The 19,866-nt window shown below is 37.3% G+C and overlaps 2 protein-coding genes across 3 annotated transcripts in view; both read left to right on the plus strand.

Annotated features, from left to right (window-relative positions):
• The first annotated feature begins 4,251 nt into the window (after positions 1–4,251).
• Positions 4,252–5,738, plus strand: LOC148575361 (uncharacterized). Its single transcript, XM_088506190.1, has 3 exons — positions 4,252–4,629; positions 4,919–5,665; positions 5,709–5,738. Exons 1-3 carry the CDS (start codon positions 4,252–4,254, stop codon positions 5,736–5,738), a joined length of 1,155 nt encoding a protein of 384 aa, XP_088362316.1.
• A 9,690-nt stretch (positions 5,739–15,428) lies between these two features.
• The window catches only part of LOC107626022 (uncharacterized), a 51,539-nt gene continuing 47,101 nt past the window's right edge, over positions 15,429–19,866 (plus strand). For both annotated transcript variants that reach the window (XM_088503996.1, XM_088503997.1), the window contains exons 1-2: positions 15,429–15,680; positions 15,806–15,968. The gene's annotated coding sequence lies outside the window, so the exon portion shown is untranslated. The remainder of the gene's footprint in view (positions 15,681–15,805; positions 15,969–19,866) is intronic.

Genomic DNA, 19,866 nt, shown 5'->3' on the forward strand with positions numbered 1-19,866 from the left:
CCAGATATATCCTGGTTCAGCTGCTAAGTGCAATGCAGCCTACATCCAGTCTCCATCACAAACATAATGGAATTTCACTATAATCAATCTGATTACAACTTGTAAAGTGCTAACCCAACTTACAAGGGGATTTCCACAGAATCATGAAACACAACATAGATGAACAAAGGAACTCTAAGACATCTATGGCTTTTTCTTTTAATTTTGCACTCTCTGCCTTTTTTCGCTCTATGGCTTTTTCATTACAAACCTCACTGTTTGCCTTTTTCCATGAGACTCAAGACATGACAAAATTAAACAGAAAAATACTAAACAGAATACATTGAAGGAGAAGAAAATCTGTAAGCTTAGGTAGCTCTGAGAATCCTGTGCCTTGCACTCTCACTGCTTACTTCTAACTCCTTGCTTCTAACAGTGGTTGTTCACTCTTTTTATAGAAGAGGGAAGCCCCCACACTTGAAGCCAAAACGCAAGCTTAGCTTCTTTTCCTTCACACATAACCGGTTCGGCCACACAGAGAGAGAAGAGATAACCATGCAATAACCAACATGCAATTACCTCTAGTCCTTCCTTGGTCATCACTCTTCATCAATCCGAGCTCTCCATCCTTGGCTTGTTCTCCAAGATGGATTTCTGGCCCTTGATGCTTCATGATGATGATGACTTCATCTGCTTCAATCTCTGCCTCTACCATTACTTCGCCACTCTAGCTACTTCCTGTGGTGGTTGAGCAGAACCAAAGACAAGTCACGCCTCCAAGAATCTCCTCCTTGCTGGCCGAATCTTCTTCCTCCATTTTTGGTATGGAGAGGCTAAGATATCATCACCATATCTTACCATATGTGATAAGAATCTCAGCCACTATATTTTTTGTGTTTTCTTGCCATCATTGTGATGATCTTGTAGCTTGCTCTTTCTTCATTTTGATAGCTCAAAGTAGTTTCAATGGCTTCCATAATTTCTGTTGAAGTGACCGAAGAGGAAGCAAGAAAGAGATGAGAGAGAAGAGAAAATCTGAAGAAAAGCAATTCAAAGTGATTAAACACATTAATTGAAAATAGCTTGCTTTTACTTTCCTGGGTGGCGTGTAATGTTAATGCCATCAATCATGTCAATGACACTCTCTCTCATATTTCCCATGCACTTATTAACTTTACTCTAATAAATTTTGAAATCCATCATGATGAGTAAAGGAGTTCCGTTGGAGCATGCAGTGCATAATCAAAGGAATGGATTTCCTTTGTTAAGTGAATAAAATAATATTGTGCCCCAATTCCTTATAATTTCGGACCAAGCATTTTTGGTCTCATACCAAGACCTTTAATTGGGCTTCTTATCACAATTGCTAGCCCATTTAATAAAACACTTGTTTCAGCCACCATCCTCATAATAATTTTAACATCAAGGCTGAATATTGATTTTATTGGGCTTGGGATTTCTTCTTTTCATTTCGGCCCAAATATAAAATCTGCAACACAAAATTATTAATTAACATATGTTAAATGAAAATCAAATTAATAATTTTATAATTAATTATTTTAATAATATTTAGTTATCACAAATATTAATTTAGAGTTTTCAAACTCATCAGAAACACTTGTCCATCGTAAATAACAAAGACATTGAATACATTGTGAACTCAATGGAGCTATCACAACCTCATGATGCTTTTCCTAGTTTAGAGTTTCTCAGCCTTTTCAACCTAAAGAACATAAATAATATATGTTGCAGTCGTATTACAGATTCCTCATTCTCTAGACTAAAGACAATCAAAGTGAAGATGTGCCCCCAATTGAAGAGCATATTCTTCTTTTACATTGTTGTATTTCTTACTAATCTGGAAACAGTTGATGTCCCTGAATGCGGTTCTCTACAAGCAATTGTTGGTGAGGAAGGAGAAGGATCTAACAAGGTTGTGCTTCACAAGTTATGCTCTTTGACACTACATAATTTACCATCATTTGTCAGTTTTTACAACAATGCAGACATGCCTTTGGAACGTCAATTTATGGAAAAGCAAGCAAGAATCACTGATGACACGAGAATTATCCCGGTAGAGGATGAGCAGAGTACCACAACTTCCTTTTCTCTCTTTGATGAAAATGTATGGCTTTCATCAAGTTTAAAATAATCTGTATTTAACATTTTTATATCAGTGATGGCAAACATAGTAACATAGTTTTGTGTGTGTTTAATTTCTTACAGGTAAAAATTCCGAAATTGGAGAGCTTAAAGTTATTCTCAATTAAGATTCACAGGATATGGAGCGATCAACTTTCAAATGATTGTTTTCAGAACTTGATAAAATTAACTTTGGAAGACTGTAACTTGACATATTTATGCTCGTTGACTGTGGCTCGTAGTCTCTGTAAGCTAAAAAGCATCTTCATAAGTGAGTGTTCACTAATGGAAAAGTTATTCATCACCGAAGGAAATAACAATAAGTACTCAAAGGTACGTAAGTTCGTAAAGTTTGTAATAGATTTTTTTATATTTTATGCATATTATATAATTGTACTATTTTGCATCAAAATAGGATTGTATCTTTCCTAAGTTGGAGGAAATCCAGTTAAGTCGAATGGAGATGCTAAAAGAAATATGGCCACATGAAGATGAAGTAAGGGCAGATTCATTTTCTAGTCTCATTTCTGTCGATATCAGCCAGTGCAATAAGATTGACAAGATTTTCCCTAGATACATGAAATGCTGTTATTTGAGTTTGAAAAGCTTGAAGGTTTATTCATGTGTGAGGGTGGAATTCATTTTCGAAAGTAGATGTCCTCCACAACAAAGTGATGCAAAATTTGCATCACCACTAGAGGTTATTGATTTGCATAATCTCCCATATTTGAAGTATGTGTGGAGTGAAGATCCAAAAGGAGTGGTTAACTTCACAAATCTGCAGAGTATAGAGATTTCTGAATGTAACACATTGAGCAATGTGTTGCCATCTTCTATAGCCAAGGATCTTGAAAATCTAGAATAGTTTTCGATTTACTCATGTCAAATTTGGTGGAAATCATTGCCTGTGATGGTGGATCAAAAACAAGCAATGAAGCATTGGAGTTTCCTGAAGTAGTTGCAATGTCGTTTTCTAGCTTACCAAGCATCCGATGCTTCTACAAAGGGAGACATATTGTAGAGTGTCCAAAATTGAAGCAACTGACAGTGACTTCGTGTCCAAATCTGGAAATATTCAAAACAGAAAGTGACAATGAAGAAAAAAGAGCATTTTTATCGGCTGAAAAGGTGAGAATGCTTAGTAAAACATATGACCTTATTGTCTACTACTCTACTCCAATTCATATCCACCACATCATGATCATGAGTCTCATGGTCGCATAGACATTCCATGAATAACGACAAATTATTATTATTATTATTATTATTATTATTATTATTATTATTATTATTATTATTATTATTATTATTATTATTATTATTAATTGATGAAATAATCATTTAAAAGTAAATTTTTTGTCCCTAATATTTGAATTTTTTTCAAAAATACTCTATCGTTTAATTTTATTCAATTTTGTCCTTAACGTTTTCGATTTGTGTCAAAATTATCTTTAAACGTTTTCAATTTTGTCCTAACGTCTTACATAAAATTAACATTCAGCGATAATTTTGATTCAAATTGAAAATATTAGGGACAAAATTGAATGTAACTAAGACGTTAAGGATATTTTTGAAAAAAAAGCGCAAATGTTAAAAGACAAAAAAAATTACTTACCTTTATTTAAAATATAAACATAAGAAGATATTTGCTAAATTTATTTTCAATATAAATTGATGTACAGGTAATGTCCAAGTTGGAACTTCTGAAAATCACCTCAAAAGGAGTCAAATGGTTAATGAACAACAGAGGCAAGTATCGCTTTAACTCTTTGAAAGAGCTTTACTTGAGCCAATGGCAGAGTGATCATGAGACTTTATACTGCTTCCTCCACACTATTCCTAATCTACAAACCTTTGAATTGAGTTTTGATTCTAACATTAGAGAGTTCGTGCCAAGTGAAAACACCTCTTCGCAGCAAAGGTTGGGAACCGTATTACTTCTTAAGGAATTAACTGTGGGCACGAGAGATGGAGGATATTGGATTTGAAAGAGATCCTGCTCTTCAGAGATCACTGCAGCGCCTGAAATTATATTCCTGCGACAAATTGAGGAGGTTGGCACATTCCTCCGTGTCCTTCAATCACTTGACATACTTGGAAGTGAAGAGCTGTCATAAATTGAAAACTCTAATGACATGCTCAACAGCAAAGAGTTTGGTTCAACTCACCACCATGAAGATAGCCAAATGTGGTAAATTAAATGAAATAGTTACCAAGGATGAGGAGGGAAATGACGAGGAGATTAAAATTGTCTTTGCCAAGTTGATAACTATACAACTTGAAGGACTAAGCAACCTCAAAAGTTTCTGTAGCAACTTATATTGTGAGTTTTGGGTGTCCTTGTTAGAAAAACTGATTCTATCAGATTGCCCCAACATGAAAACGTTCACCGCAAAGCACATAAGAGCACCCAAGCTAAAAAGTGTACTTGTCAGAGAAAGATTTGGCGAGGAAGAGAAAGGGTATTGGGAAGGTGACTTGAATGCCACCATTCAAATGATAGATAAGGTACTCTGTCAGCTCATTTATGATATATGCTCCTTTTCCAAGCCTTCTGATGTCCTCTTTTTAATTGTGCGCCTCCTTCTTAATATCCTTCCACTTGTATTTGCTACATTGCTAAATATTGAACTAAACTGCTACTTTATGTTATTTTCTATATTAGTCATATTTAGACATGCACTATATTAAATTAAAAATCTTTTTTCATATTCTCTAGTTTTTGTTAATTTTATTTATTAAATCATATCACTTTTTAATTGTATATAAAACCAAAAATACATATTGTAATTTACAGAAACTTGATTCTCATAAGACACATCTATTTATAGGTTCATTTGCAGCTTTCAAATCGTCAGAGTTACAAGTATGGCGTCAAGATAAAACATTGGTGCAAGTGAATATGTTTCGCAATGTAAAATCTTTGGTTGTGAAGAGATGTGATTATCTTGCGTATGTAATTCCATTTCATTTGCTTCATTGCTTTAAGAATTTGGAAAATCTGGAAGTTGCCGATTGCGATGCAGTGCAAGTCATCTTTAATATGAATGACGACAGTAGCAATAAGGTGACAACAGCTATGGGCATGTCCCGTTTGAAAAAAGTGTCTTTAGAGAATCTACCAAATTTGACACATGTGTGGGACACGGATCCCAAAGGAATGATTCACTTCCAAGTTCTTCAAGATTTGAGAGTTGATAGATGTGATAGTCTTGAGTATGTGTTTCCATCATCCATGCCTAAAGATTTTGTCATGCTGAAAACACTTTCAATAAACAATTGTGATCAGTTGGTAAAAATATTTGCAAAGGATAAAACAGTCTCAGAATTAGAAGACACCCCCATAAAGATTGTGTTTGATTCTCTAAGTTTTCTGTACTTATCAGAAGTGCCACTGCTCAAATACTTTTATCCGGGACTACACAGGCTTCAATTTCCAAACCTAAAAGAACTATATATACAAGTGTATAAATGGATGGTATTCGATTGTCAAGAGGCGAAGACTTCTGTAGAAGATCAGCAAGTTCTAATTCCACTTGAACAGGTACTTCTTATAACGACTTTGTCTATAATTTTATTGAAATTAGTTTAGATTAACCATAGACAAAAAGGCATAAATTTATATGATGTAATAAAAATTATTGATAAGGAACCAATAAATAATACCGTAATTAAAGAATACAAAATACATTTTTTTTTTGGTATAATAGATATAACAGAAAATAAAATATGCACTAAGTCGAGGAATGAGATTCCTATACACTTGAAAACGGTTAGTTCCACAAAATAGTTTGAAATTGGTTTAGTATGTTATAGTGTTGAATTTTATAGTAAGAATAAAAAAAAATAGTAGTACTATAGAGTCAACACATTTTGTGATCTATAGTCATCAATTAGGGCAAATCACAATATTAAACCAAATGGAAGGAAAAATTACAGAATTCTACTAAAGCAAAAAATGTAACAGGAATCACCCAAAAGCATGTTTCTATGTAATTCGAATCAATCTAAATCGAACTAGGAAACCACAAGTAATTCAAACCAGGTCAATTCGAATTAATAGGGAAGTGTAATTCGAATGTGACCAGTTCGAACTATTCATGCATGGAATTCAAGGTAGTTCGAATTCAACTAATTCGAATTATGCACAGAGTAGTTCGAATCTCACCAATTCGAATTATAAGGGAAGCAGTTCGAAATGTATTTTGAGAAGAGGGGATTGAGCTCTTTCTCTAGCCTCGTCTACTAGGTCTTTCTCTACAGCTTCCTCTACTCCTCCCAGAAGCAGCCGTGGACTCGGCTCGCCGACTTCTACAGGTATCATAGCATCCACCCCGTATGTCAGACGGAATGGGGTTTCCCTTGTAGATGATTTCACGGTTGTATGGTAGAACCAGAGGACGGAGACGAGTTCGTCAGCCCATGGTCCCTTTTTCTTATCAAGCCGCTTTTTGAGGCCTAGCAAGATGACCTTGTTTGCGGCCTCGACTTGGCCATTCGTTTGCGGGTGTTCCACATATGAGAATTTTTGCTTGATGCCCAAACCAGCAAGGAACTCAACGAACTTTTTATCGGTGAACTGCGTCCCGTTATCGGAGATGATGACCTCAGGGATGCTGAATCGAGTTATCACTTGTTTCCACATAAACTTCCAACAATTGGATGAGGATATGCTGGCCAGTGGCTCGACCTCTATCCACTTGGTATAGTAGTTGACAGCAACTATGAGGTATTTGACTTGCCCTGGACCTACCGGGAAGGGTCCCAGGAGGTCGAATCCCCAATGAGAGAACGGTTGGGAAGACGTCAATATATTGAGCTCGGTTGCCGGGGCCTTGTAGAAATTGGCGTGCTCTTGGCACTTGACACATTTTCTTACAAATTCTTGGGAGTCTCTCATCATCGATGGCCAGTAATAACCAGCTCTAATGAGCTTTCTTGCTAGGGCTTTGCCCCCTGATGTGGTAACCGCAGCACCCCTCATGGACCTCTCTGAGCACATAATCTGTTTGGTCGGGGTGCAGGCATTTCAGCAAGGGTTGGCTAAGTCCCTTTTTAAACAACTGACCTTGTATGATCGCATACTTGGCCGCTTTCCTTCTTAACGCTCTGGCCATCTTCTCATTGTCAGGGATTTGGCCACTTTCCAGGAAGTCGGTAATCGGGTCCATCCAAGAGGGTCCCACCCTTGTTATATGGAGAGTAACTGTCGGCTCTCTTGCTAGGCCTTGGTTGAGAGATCGGTTTCCCGCTCCTGGCTTGGTACTTTCCAGCTTTGACAAGAGGTTTGCTCGCATGTTCCTCTCTCTCAGGACGTGCTGCACTGAGACTTCCTCAAATTGCTCGGTTAGTTCCTAAACTTTTTCCAGGTATTTTTGTAGCAACGAGTCTCTGGCCTGATATGCCCCATTTATTTGCAAAGTCACGACCTGTGAATCGCTACACACTTCGAGTCTTGTGGCTCCAACTTCCTTAGCCAGGACCAATCCGCCAAGGAGGGCTTCGTATTCCGCTTGGTTGTTTGACACCGAGAACTCAAACTTGATCGACTGCTCGTAAACGACCCCAGTGGGGCTTTCTAAGATTATCCCGGCTTCGCCGAATGTTTGGTTGGAGGCTCCGTCTATGTGGAGTTTCCACCGTGTGCTCGGTGCCTCGGTTGGGTCTCCTGTCATCTCCACCAAGAAGTCGGCCATGGATTGCGCTTTGATCGCGTGCCTGGGTTCGTATTGTAAGTCGTACTGGGATAGTTCGACTGCCCAGGTCATCATTCTTCCCGCTAAGTCGGGCTTTTGGAGGACCTGGCGAATTGCCTGATCCGTCCTAATGACCACTTTATGACTTTGAAAGTACTGTCGTAATCTACGGGAAGAGTGTAGAAGCGCAAGTGCTAGCCTCTCCAATTTAATATATCTAAGTTCCGCTCCTTGCAGTGCTCTGTTCACAAAGTAGATTGGTTGTTGTGCCTGCCATCGCTTCATCCGTTATGGCCAAGTACAAGTATAACGGTTCACCGTTCTTGAGCTTCCCGAGGACTGGTGGTGATGCCAGTATTTTCTTGAAGTGTTCAAAAGCCTCTTCACATGCCGGGGTCCACTCGAAAGCTACCCCTTTCTTCATCAAATTGAAGAATGGTAACGCCTTAGCAGCCGACGCCCCGAGGAAGCGGGAAATCGCTGTGAGCCTTCCCGCCAACCTCTGAATGTCCTTGACACACCCCGGGCTCTTCATCTGGAGTATTGCTTGACATTTTTTTGGGTTGGCCTCTACTCCCCTCTGGGTTATCATAAACCCCAAGAATTTTCCTGCTTCCATGGCAAAGGCACATTTGAGTGGGTTGAGCCTCATGCCGTGCTGTCGAAGCGAGGCGAACACGCTTTCAAGGTCGCTTGTGAGGTCATTAGGCCGGTTAGTTTTTACCAAGATATCATCTACGTATACCTCCACCGTTTTGCCTATAAGGTTGCTGAATATCTTGTTCATCAACCTTTGGTAGGTGGCTCCCGCGTTCTTCAGCCTGAATGGCATTACCTTGTAGTAGTATGTCCCACCTGGCATTATGAACGCCGTTTTTTCCTCGTCAGGCCAGTGCATCGGTATCTGATTGTAAACAGAGTAAGCATCCATGAAGCTCAGATACCGGTATCCTGGCACCGCATCGACAAGCGCATCTATGTTGGATAGGGGGTAGGAGTCCTTGGGACATGCCTTGTTAAGGTCGGAGTAATTCACACACATCCTCCATTTTACCATTGTGCTTTCTAACTAGGACTACGTTCGACAGCCAGGTCGAGTAATCGAGCTCTCGTATGAACCCCGCTTCAAGGAGGCTAGCTGTCTACCTGGCCACCTCCTCTACTCTTTCTTGTGACATTTTCCTTCTCCTTTGGGCTATTGGTTTGACCTCCGCCCTGACTGCCAAGCGATGAGACATGATCTGGTGGTCTATCCCAGGCATGTCGGCTGGCGTCCAGGCAAAGAGATCGCCGTTAGCCCTGATCATTTCCATTAAAGGTTCTTTCAATTGGTGTGGAAGGTTTCTGTTGACGAAAGTAAACTTTTTCTCGGAGTCGCCAACCCTGAACTTCTCTAAGTCTCCTTCTGGCTCGGGTCTAGGCTTGTCCTCGACTCTGACGTCCAGGTCGGCGAGGAAGACTCCCGACGCCTCTTTGGATTTCTTTCTTAAGGAGAGACTGGCGTGGTCGCAAGCGACTGCCGTTTCCAAGTCCCCTCTTATGGATCCCACAGATCCGTTATCAGTGATGAACTTTATTACCAACATCTTTGTGCTGATCACTGCCCCAAGATCGTTGATGGTATTTCTCCCAAGGATGATGTTGTAGGCTGTGGAGTCTCGGAGGACCACGAACTCCGCGATTACCGACCTTTTCCTCTGTCTTGACCCTATGGATATAGGCAGGGAGATTATTCCATCAGGCTTGATGAAGTGGTTGCCCAAGCCTACTATACCGTGCTGGTGGGTTTTTAGATCGGCATCTCAGAGGCCTAGGGCATCGAACACGTTGCGGAACATGATATTCGAGTCAGCGCCAGTGTCCACGAGGATCCTTTTGACCAAGCCGGTCCCTACCCTACCCGTGATGACCATTGGAGGGTTTTCCGTGATCTCATCAAACCATTGGTCGTCCGGACTAAATGATATGGGTGGGGTCCTCTTAGAACTTGGCGTGGGGCTAGACGACGAGACCGCTAGGACTTTGGCATCCTTTTTGTGTGCCGACTTCGACCTCGGAGCCGCGTCTCTTCCGATTACCACATTTACTATGGTGAGGCCGCGCTCATTGTCCTCGGGCTCTTGGCGTCATTTTACCGCGCGGCTTTTGTCCTCCCCATCTCGGTCTCGTTCACGTCTCCTCGGCTCCCTGATGAGGTGCGAGAACTCGGCTAGCTTTCCGTCCCGGATCGCCTGCTCTAGCGCGTCCTTCAGGTCGAAGCAATCCTGCATCTTATATCCATAGCCCTTATGATAATCACAATAGAGGCTCTTGTTCCCTCCGGTTCGGTCCTTTAGAGGTCGGGGCTTCGACAAGATTCCTTTCTCGGCTATCTGCTGATAAACTTCTACAATGGAGACGGTGAGAGGGGTGTAATTGGTGAACTTTTTGACTCGAGTAAATGGCCCGGATGTCTTGCCTGGACCGCCGTCCCTGGTGCGCTCCTTCTGCCTTTCTCCGCCACCGTGCTACCGAGGTTGATGGTAGGAGGGCTACCGCTTGTTGGTAGCCACGACTTGACTGACTTCTTCATCGTTGATATATTCCTTGGCTATGCTTTGGATCTCCTGCATCGTCCATACTGGCTTCGTGGTGAGATGCTTCCTGAAATCCTCATTCAAAAGTCCGTTCGTCAAACACAAACTGGCCACCGAGTCGGTTAGGCCGTCGATCTCCAAACACTCATCGTTGAACCGATCCAAGTATTTTCTGGTCTGCTCGCCGGGCCTTTGTGTCACCCCGAGTAAGTTGATCGGGTGTTTCGCCTTCGCAATTCGGGTAGTGAATTGGGCCAAGAAGGCGCGGCTAATATCCGAGAACCTAGCGATAGAACCTTGCGGGAGGCTATTAAACCACCGTATTGTGGGTCCCGCCAAAATGATCGAGAAGGCGCGACACCTGACTTCGTCGCCTTCCCCCTCCAAATCCATTCTGGCCTCGAAGGCCGTTAGATGCTCATGTGGGTCTTGAATTCCATCGTACCTCATGTCTGTCGACTTATCAAAGTGCTTTGGTAGCCGGACCTCGAGGATGGAATGGTGGAAGGGGGTTGCTCCCATGATCACAGGTCGTCGCGTTCTCCTCGTTCTTTCTCCGTCGTCTTCCCGATCTCGCCCAGCGGCGCAAGTCCATCTAGATCGGGCATAGATGAAGGGGTCATACCGTCTTCTCGGGTGTTCCTGGTCTTCCCGGCTACTTTCAGATCCCAATCTTGGGGTGGGAGTGCGCTGGGAGCGGCTTCTGTGAGAGGTTCTTCCCCGGATCTCGGGAGACGGGAAATAGTTGGGATCGGAAGTTTGTTGACGGTGCTCCTGATCTGCCAGCTGGCGCTCCAGGTTCTGCACCCTATGGCGCAGTTCCTGCATTATCCTGGCGCTATCACTGCCAGTTCCCCCGAAGGGGTGTCTTTCTTGGGCTCGTGAAGGTGGCTCGGGTCGTCGAGGAGGGGATCTCGTGCGTCCCCGGGAGGAAGCCACGGAGGCTGCCCCCCTCGGATTGGCCCTGTCGCCTGGGTCCGCAGCACTTGCTATGACGTCCATTTACGTTCGGTCTCCATAGACGGCGTCAATGTTCGGTTTGTCAGGTACCGGACGGTTCGGAGGGGGCTTCGGGTTGATGAGTAGGGGTATGGCCTGGTTCCGGGTTGCGGGGCCAAATATGGAGTAGCCGACGTCCTGAGTTCTTTGCGTGGAGAGGGGGTGTCACCTGCAAAGACACTCCGACGCTCTAGTCAGTCGTGATGCAGGCGAGAAATGGGGTAAAGTGGTATGTGTGACGTACCTTGGGGGAGGGGTAGGACCCTCCCCTTATATACCGTGTCAGAAGTGGGTCCCGCAAGGGTAGACCCACCTTCCTTGAAACTTCCCCATACAGCTGTAGTAGAGAGCTGTCAAGGACGCGTGTCCGGGTCGGTGGTTGAGCGCCTCGCACCCGACCGTTCGGGTCGGGTGGCCTACGGGTCGGGTCGGCCCGCGTGGTGTTTGGGCCAGGCCGTAACATAATGATTGTCCAAAAACAGTAATTTCATATTCAATTCACGTTCTAAACCTAGACCCACTATCAAACCTAATCCCTCTACAGGTACTGTTGCCGACATCGTGATTGTGCTGTTACTGTGCCACTACGCAGACCGATAAAAACACTTCTACTAGAAGACACATGCATAAAAGAATACATCCAGAAGACACGTCCACAAATACACTTCCATTAGACAGAACCATAAAAAAGACACGATCAAATTAAAAAGACACTTCCATTAAAAGTCCAGCGTAGCATGCGTGGAGGCCAAGCATGGGAGAGGCGGCGTCAAGTGGTCTAGCAGAGAAGGCGACGCAACTTCAATGGAGTAGCGACGGTCACCTTCGTTTGGAGCGGCAGTAGTGGCATTGAGCTGCTCACCGACGGAAGACCATTGTTGACGCTGATGAGAGCTCGCCAACGAAAGACCAGCGTTGACGCCACAGAAGTTATCAAGGTTGGCGGTGCGACCGTGCGACGATTTGTGACGACAGCGTTCTCGCGTGTGGTGTTGGCGTCGTCGAGTTGCGGAGATGGAATCGGTGTGTGACGGAGGTCTGCGATGCGTCGCCATGGGATGGTTGTTCAGCAATAGGATGGAGATAAAAGGGATATGCACAGCGGGAAAAAAAAAAGTAGGAAAAAGTGATTTAATGTAATTCTAAATTAGAGTAAATTTGGATAACTGAAGTGTATTTTTTTTGTTTGATGAATTTTAAAATCCAACCCAACGAAAATTGATGAGAGCTGGCAGAATTTTTTTGATTACCTAACGAAATTGTTCTTGTATTCAATAAAAGTTGAAAACCATTCAAATAACCACAAAAATATGAAGTATATATAAGATAATCATAAAAGAATAAAGATTTAATTTCTAAACAAATCATTTGAAAAGGGTCATATTAACGATAAAATTACTAGTTTTATTTTTTTGGATAAACTTATTATATAAATTAATATTTTTGAATATACCGCCAAATTTTTTTTATTAATTTTGTCAAAAATATAATATTTTAATAAACACTATTAAACTTAAGAACTTTTTTTCTTATTTAAGTTCATTAATTTTGTTATAAAGATGCTTATTTAAAAAGCGATGTTAGTATTTTGGTGTTATATGCACAAAACAATTAAAATAAAAATATCTTGATAATATTAGAAAATTATGTGAATAAATTATTATATTTTGTATTGAAATATCCAGATTTCTTTTGATGAGGATTTTGTCTTAACATCTTTTTCAATAGAATTTCGACATCTTTTTCAGCGAAACAACGTCGTCGTTCAAAATTTTTTAGTGAGTATGGAATAGTATTTATAAAAGACGATTTTAATACTTAAATTAACAAACATTTAATGTAAATTTTATGAATTAAAGTTGAAAAAATACTACATAAAATATTTATACAATTGAAATGATGTCCTGGATATTTTTCTATAACTCTTCCACGGTGGCTGATTATTTTTCTTTATTTTAGACCTGACTTTTAATTATGGATCAAAGTCAATCATATATTTATTTTTTTAAAATTATTATTATTAGAAAATATCATCACATTTGCTACTCAATTCTTATGACTATTTTTTTGGATTGTTTTTGTAAATCGAAAAGATTGGTAAAATAAAAAATAAATATCTAATTCCTCTTAAATTAGCATAATAATTTTATATATAATAAAAGTTACACATTTAATGATAATTTATTATTTTATTATCTTATTAATTTTTTCACTTAAAATTAACATTTTTTTTCTATTTGTGGATAAGAAAGAATATATGTTACAACAGTTGACACAAAACAAAAAAAAGTAAATGCTGGGTGAGTTGGATCAGGCGCCCATCCAACTGCCCAAAATATGACAATGTTAATACATGTCCCCTTTCTACAATTTCTTAGAAATACAGCAATCAACTGGGTCAAATAACAACCAAATACTGCAGCTATAATAGCATCCATAGACTCCGGCAAAACGATAAGGTTGAGGTACAATTATTGGTGACTCGGACATTGCATTTAAGGTTATGGTACAATTATTGGTGACTCGGGCATTATTGTAGTAAGGTTAAGGTAAATTTATTAGTGACTCTAGCATTGTATTTAAGGTGAAGGTACAATTGTTGGTGACTGGGGCATGCATTATCCTAAGGTTATAAACAATTTAATTAAATTATTTTTAAAAAAATAATTTAAACAATAAATACTTATATTAAAAATAATTTATAGGTAAGTTATTTTGTATTTAATTTTTTAATTTTAAAAATATTTATTTTAAAAGAAATGTGATAAAAAAAATTTATTATGAGAAAATTTATTTTTTTTAACTTTTTCATAAACACTTAAATAACTTCTTAAAAAGTTACAATTTAATTTTAAAAATTATACTAAATATTAATACTATTACTTTTTATAAGTCAAAAATTAAAAAAAATAGCTTTTAAAACTTGTCAACCGGACCCTAAATGATTCTAAACACAAATATCATCTTTTGAATTTTAAACAATTTAAATTTTGTGACTTAGGCTTGTATAGTATTTTATATTTGCCTCTTATATTATATGGTCACAACTCACATCGGGCTCCATTTCTAAGAACAACTAGGGTGGTTGTTATAAACTTAGAAAAAAAAATTTAAATAAATTTTTTTTTATTATTCAAGAATCCTATTTTAATTTTAAAAAATAATATTTATACTATATATAATAATTTTTTATATTGTAAAATATAATTTTTTTCTTTTTTTATTAATTATTTTAATATTTAAAATAAAAATATGTAAAAATTTTAATATAAAAGTAATATATATATTAGAATTTAGGAATTTAGAACCATTTGATTTCGAAGAAAAGTTCAATCTGAATATGCTATGTGATTACAATAATATATATTGTATGATCTTTCACATGAAAACAAATAATTTAGAGATATTCTTGATTTTAGATTTAAGATCGATGTCAATACCAAAATTTAAAATGGAAAAATTTGATAACTTCAACTTATAGAAATGTGCGTGGGTTGTTTGTCTTGTGTGTTTTGATGTATACGTGGCCAAAGAGAAAAAAAAAGTCATTTTAATTTTTTTATGCGTTTAATTTTAATATATTTATAGTATAAAATATTTTATATAATTATTTAATTATATTTATTTTTTTAAATAATCATATTCACCGTTAAGGTAAAAAATAATTATTTTTGCTAATAGAATGTTACATAATTAGATATACATTTAAAATTTTTTTAAATTGATAGTGTATCAATATTAAATTTATTTTTTGTTATAAATATGTTTTTTGTTTAATTAGAACCTTTATCTTTTATTTTAGTTTCTAAAAGTTTTTATTTAGATATAATACGATTTAAAAAATATCTATTTTATTTAATTTGTTCCCTAAAAAATACTCTATCTAGTCAAAATAAATAAATAAATAAATATCTGATTAGGAGTATAAGTTTAATTTTGAATAAAGCCCTATATATTTTTAATCAACAAATAAAAATTACTATTTTTTCCTTTAAATATAACTTATTCGCACATCTGCAATAAAAGAACATGCCAAGGTGCTTTCGTGTCTGGAAATTATTACATCTTTTAATCCCACGCTTTTTCTTTCCATCCATCATATCATATATGGTTTATTTTTAAGAACATCTTGTAGCTTTGCATATTTGACTTAAAAAAAAAAAAAAAAAAAAACTTTCGTCTTTGTTATCTCACTCGATTAGCATAACTTCTTGTTCTCTCTCGAGTTTTTCGCTTGGAAGATAGTGATGAAGAAATAAAGGCAAATCATCCCAATCGAAATACAAAGGTTAGTTTTTTTTGTAGCTTATTATGGAGAGAGCTTAATTGAAATGTTTATATATATGGAGAGAGCTTAATTAAGCAAAAATTGTAGCCTTAAATGTTAACAATTTTGGTAAACGCATTTCGCAGGGCTGAAGCTTCATAATACTTTTTGAGTATTTAAAAAGGCGAAGAAAATGTGAGGAAGAGATGCAACTGGAAGAAGGGGGGAAAATGTAGAAACAACAAAGGAGTTAGCTGCTGAACAATAAGAATTGCCTCATTACTGTTAGCAATTTGTTTTGGTCTCAAGGTATGACCCTAAAGTGCTATCTGTGTTGTTTTTTGGTGGATTAAATGTCTACAACAGGGAAATTAAATTAATTACCTCTAAGGACAATCAATAAGAATTAATTAGTAAGAAAGATAATTTTTAACTTATTCTAAAAGGTATACTTAAATAATATTTAGAGAGAAGAGTATTCAGATTTTTATTTTAGATAAACAATAATTAAAGGCATTTTTCAAGATTTTCTCCTTGTGAGATTTTTCGCTTTTCAAAATAGCACTTGTTTATTCTGTTTTTTTTTTTCATGTTTCTGATGTGTAATTATTTTAGAAATAGGAATATATTTTAAACTATTTTGTGTAGATTTTATTTTGTATTTTTTTACTTTGAGTATTAAAAATAATTAATAAAAGTAATTTTTTTCTTTTATACTACGTATATAAAAAAGTGTAGAAAAATAATGTACATAAAATTAAAAGTTATATCAAAATTTATGTATTAGCTTTTATGAAAAAAAAAAAAAAACATCTATAATATATAGAATAAGGAAAAAATATGGCGTCTATTGAAATTGACATATGTATAATCTCGCTTAGTCAAAGTCCATATGCAAAATACATGGAGAACTTTTAGATCATACCTGTAAAAGACACCTATTTTGTTTTAGTTCATACGATTTTTTATATTTTATTTTTTGAATCTTTAAAATCTGAAGCTGTATAATTAATTAATTATAATTGCAACAGTTAATTTATTTTATTAAGCAATGATGTGATAAACTAAATTTTCAAACGAGACGTTTATAACTTTCAACAACAATAATTACCAATGACCAACAATAAAATTTAGGCCAATTCTATGGTGCCTATAAGTTGGTGCCTAAATTTTGCCTAACTTACTTTCTGTAGTAAGTTTTAATTTTTTAAAAATTATTTATTGTTATATTTTTTAAATTAAATATTATTTTTTAACCTTTTTTAGTAAATAGGCAACATCTTTTAGGCACCATAGCATTCACCTAAAATTTAAATGGTAACTTATTTTACCGAAGCTCATCGCTACTCAAACAACTAGAAAATCGTAGAGTATCGACGGTGTTATAGATGATTTATGCCGGTGTCGATAATTTTTTTTGAGTAATTATCGAAACCAATCTCAAAAAATTTTAAAAATAAATATTTTAATTTAAAAATAAAAAAAAAATACAAAAAATATCTCCAGAATTTTATTTTAACAAACAAATCAGGCTTTAGTTTATTTTGTGATGGAGTATTATCCAAATCAGTCTTCAAGAATTTTAAAAATGGATATTTTAGCTTCTAAAAAAAATTAATACACAGATCAATCTTCAACATTTCTTTCAGTAGACATAACACTTTTCTATTTATTTTTCGATATGACTCACTAAATTCTTCAAGTATTTATTAAAAAAAGAATATTAGTAGATATTATAATCAAATTAACTTTTAAAGTTAAATTAAACATATTTGATTTCTAAAATTTATCTTGATATTCTCTTCTACCTATTGCACATAAGTCCTTGTTTTATTTTGTTTATGATAACACTCTAGATATTCTTAAAATACTATAGATTTTCACGAGTTTTCCAGCTAAGAAGCCCCCGAATCTGACACCTAGACTAGCCTAGTCTTATAATCTGATCTCTCGAAAAACAAAAGTTAGAGTCTAAGACAAAAGAAACGCTAAACTAGAAAGCTGCCCAAAAGAAAGTGTTGATGTCGCTGCCTAATCGTTGTCAGAGGTCAAGTCCACGATCTCTATATCCATCTCAGGATCCTCATCGTCCTCAGAAGTCAGATCCTCAATCTCTATCTCCTCGGTGTCCTCGTCGTCAGAAATAATGATGACCTCGGGTGTACACTGGGGGCTACCATCACTGCCACCTCCTACTGAAGTTGTACCATTAGGAGAAATCTGCTCAACAGCTGATGGCTGACCAACCGCAGTGACTGAAGTCCCAATTGACTCTATGGCGAAAGGGTTAGAGGATTGAGTAAACAGATACTCTATTGACATATCCGAATCTATTGGAGAAAACTCAGGGATGGGATCATCGATGACAGGGCCAGGCTCAGACACCGCCTGACCATCCTGCTGTGCTAGAACAGGACCTCCATGCATGAAATCAAAAGGATGGTAGACAGAATCGGGATGTAACCACGATAGCGAAAAGGAATACGGTGCAACAGAATCAAAGAGGGATGAAGTTAACGAGTGATGGAAGGGATGATCTCTAACTACGTATATATGAACTCAAGGCTTCGCGGCGACCACATAGAAGTTATGAAGGGCAGGATCCTCGTACACATAAGGCTGCTCGAACTCATAGAAAATGACACTCGTCTCCATCTGAAGGGGAAAGGAAGATATGGGGTAAGAACTGGGGAGTTGTTAGTAGGGTCGGGATAAAACAAATTAAGTTGTTTTTTATAAATCGACCACGTGTCCCAGATTAATCAGACCACAACAAAGGAACATAGGGCAAACAACAATCAAGAGCAAACAATACATAATATACAACCATAAGAACGAATTCAAAATACACACAAGAGATATACGCAAACAAGTATGATGCATGTCTAGACCTAGTGCAGGTAATGAGCTCATTTGTCAGTTTTTGACTCGTGCCCGGCATTACATCTTTGCGAAATGATGATCGAATTTTTGCGTGGTCTAGAATTTCACTAATGAAATCTTGTTGCAAGTATAGCTTATAAACCAACAATAATCCTTTCATACAAAAATTTTGTTTGTCACAAGTACAAACCCCTAAAATCTATAAACCGAAGTATTTAAATCTCGGGTCATCTCTCAAAGGAATTACAGGGTAGTGTTCTTGTTATTGGTTATGGGTTGTATATGTTGGGGTTAGAGATGAGAAACAAGAAAAGTAGATGGCAATGAAATCTAAATGAGAAAACGGTCTTGGCAAGGTTTGGAGGTCAAGGATCTCTATCCTTATCACTAACCACAACCATTAAATCATCCTCTAACCAGTGACTAGTAAAGGAAAGTCAAATGAGCTATATCAATCCAAGTCCATAAGTCCTAGCTATCCACTAAGTCAATTAGTGAGAACTAGAGTCAATGGTTACCAATAATCAATTACTTGGACATTAGTGGCCCAAGAGTTCCTAAATTACCATCCCAAGCCAAGAACATAAAATTCTACTCTAACATCCTTTCAAGCATTTCATCAAACACTTGGAAGGCATTAAAATTAAACAACTTGAATTACAAGAATTAAAGAGAGATCTAATTACAAAAGCAAGAGATCAATAATAGAGAAGCGAAACAATTATAAAACAACAAAGAACTTATCAATTGCATTGAAGAAGAAATGTAGATCTACAAAAGAAGGTTCATCAACTACAACTAACAATATAAAGGAATTACAAGAGAAGTAGAATGTTACAACTACAAGAGAACAATTAAGGATGAAAGAGAAAAATTAAGAGAGAAGAAGAAGAGGTAGATCTAGATCTAAACCTAATCCGAATTCTAGAGAGAAGAGAGAGCTTCTCTCTCTAGAAAACTAAATTAAAAGCATGTGAAAACTAAACTAAACTAATTGGTAACTTCTACATGTATTTCTCCTTCAATCCTTGGGTTAAATAGCATCAGAAATGAGTTGGATTGGACCCAAAATGCTCCTAAAATCGCTGGCCACGAGTTGTAGTATAGTGAGTCACGTGCAGCACCGATGCGTACGCATAAAGTGCATATACGCATCCTTATACGCAATGCAACTATGGCAAATATTATACCATTTCAAAGCCTCGGATGTTAGCTTTTCAACGCAACTGAAACCACGTTATTTGGACTTTTGTAGCTCAAGTTATGATCGATTAAGTGCGAAGAGGTCAGTTTGACAGCTTTAAGATTCCTTCATTTCTTCATG

Source organism: Arachis ipaensis, chromosome B2 (genome assembly GCF_059453495.1).
Source record: "Arachis ipaensis isolate K30076 ecotype BB chromosome B2, ASM5945349v1, whole genome shotgun sequence".
Lineage (NCBI taxonomy): Eukaryota > Viridiplantae > Streptophyta > Magnoliopsida > Fabales > Fabaceae > Arachis > Arachis ipaensis.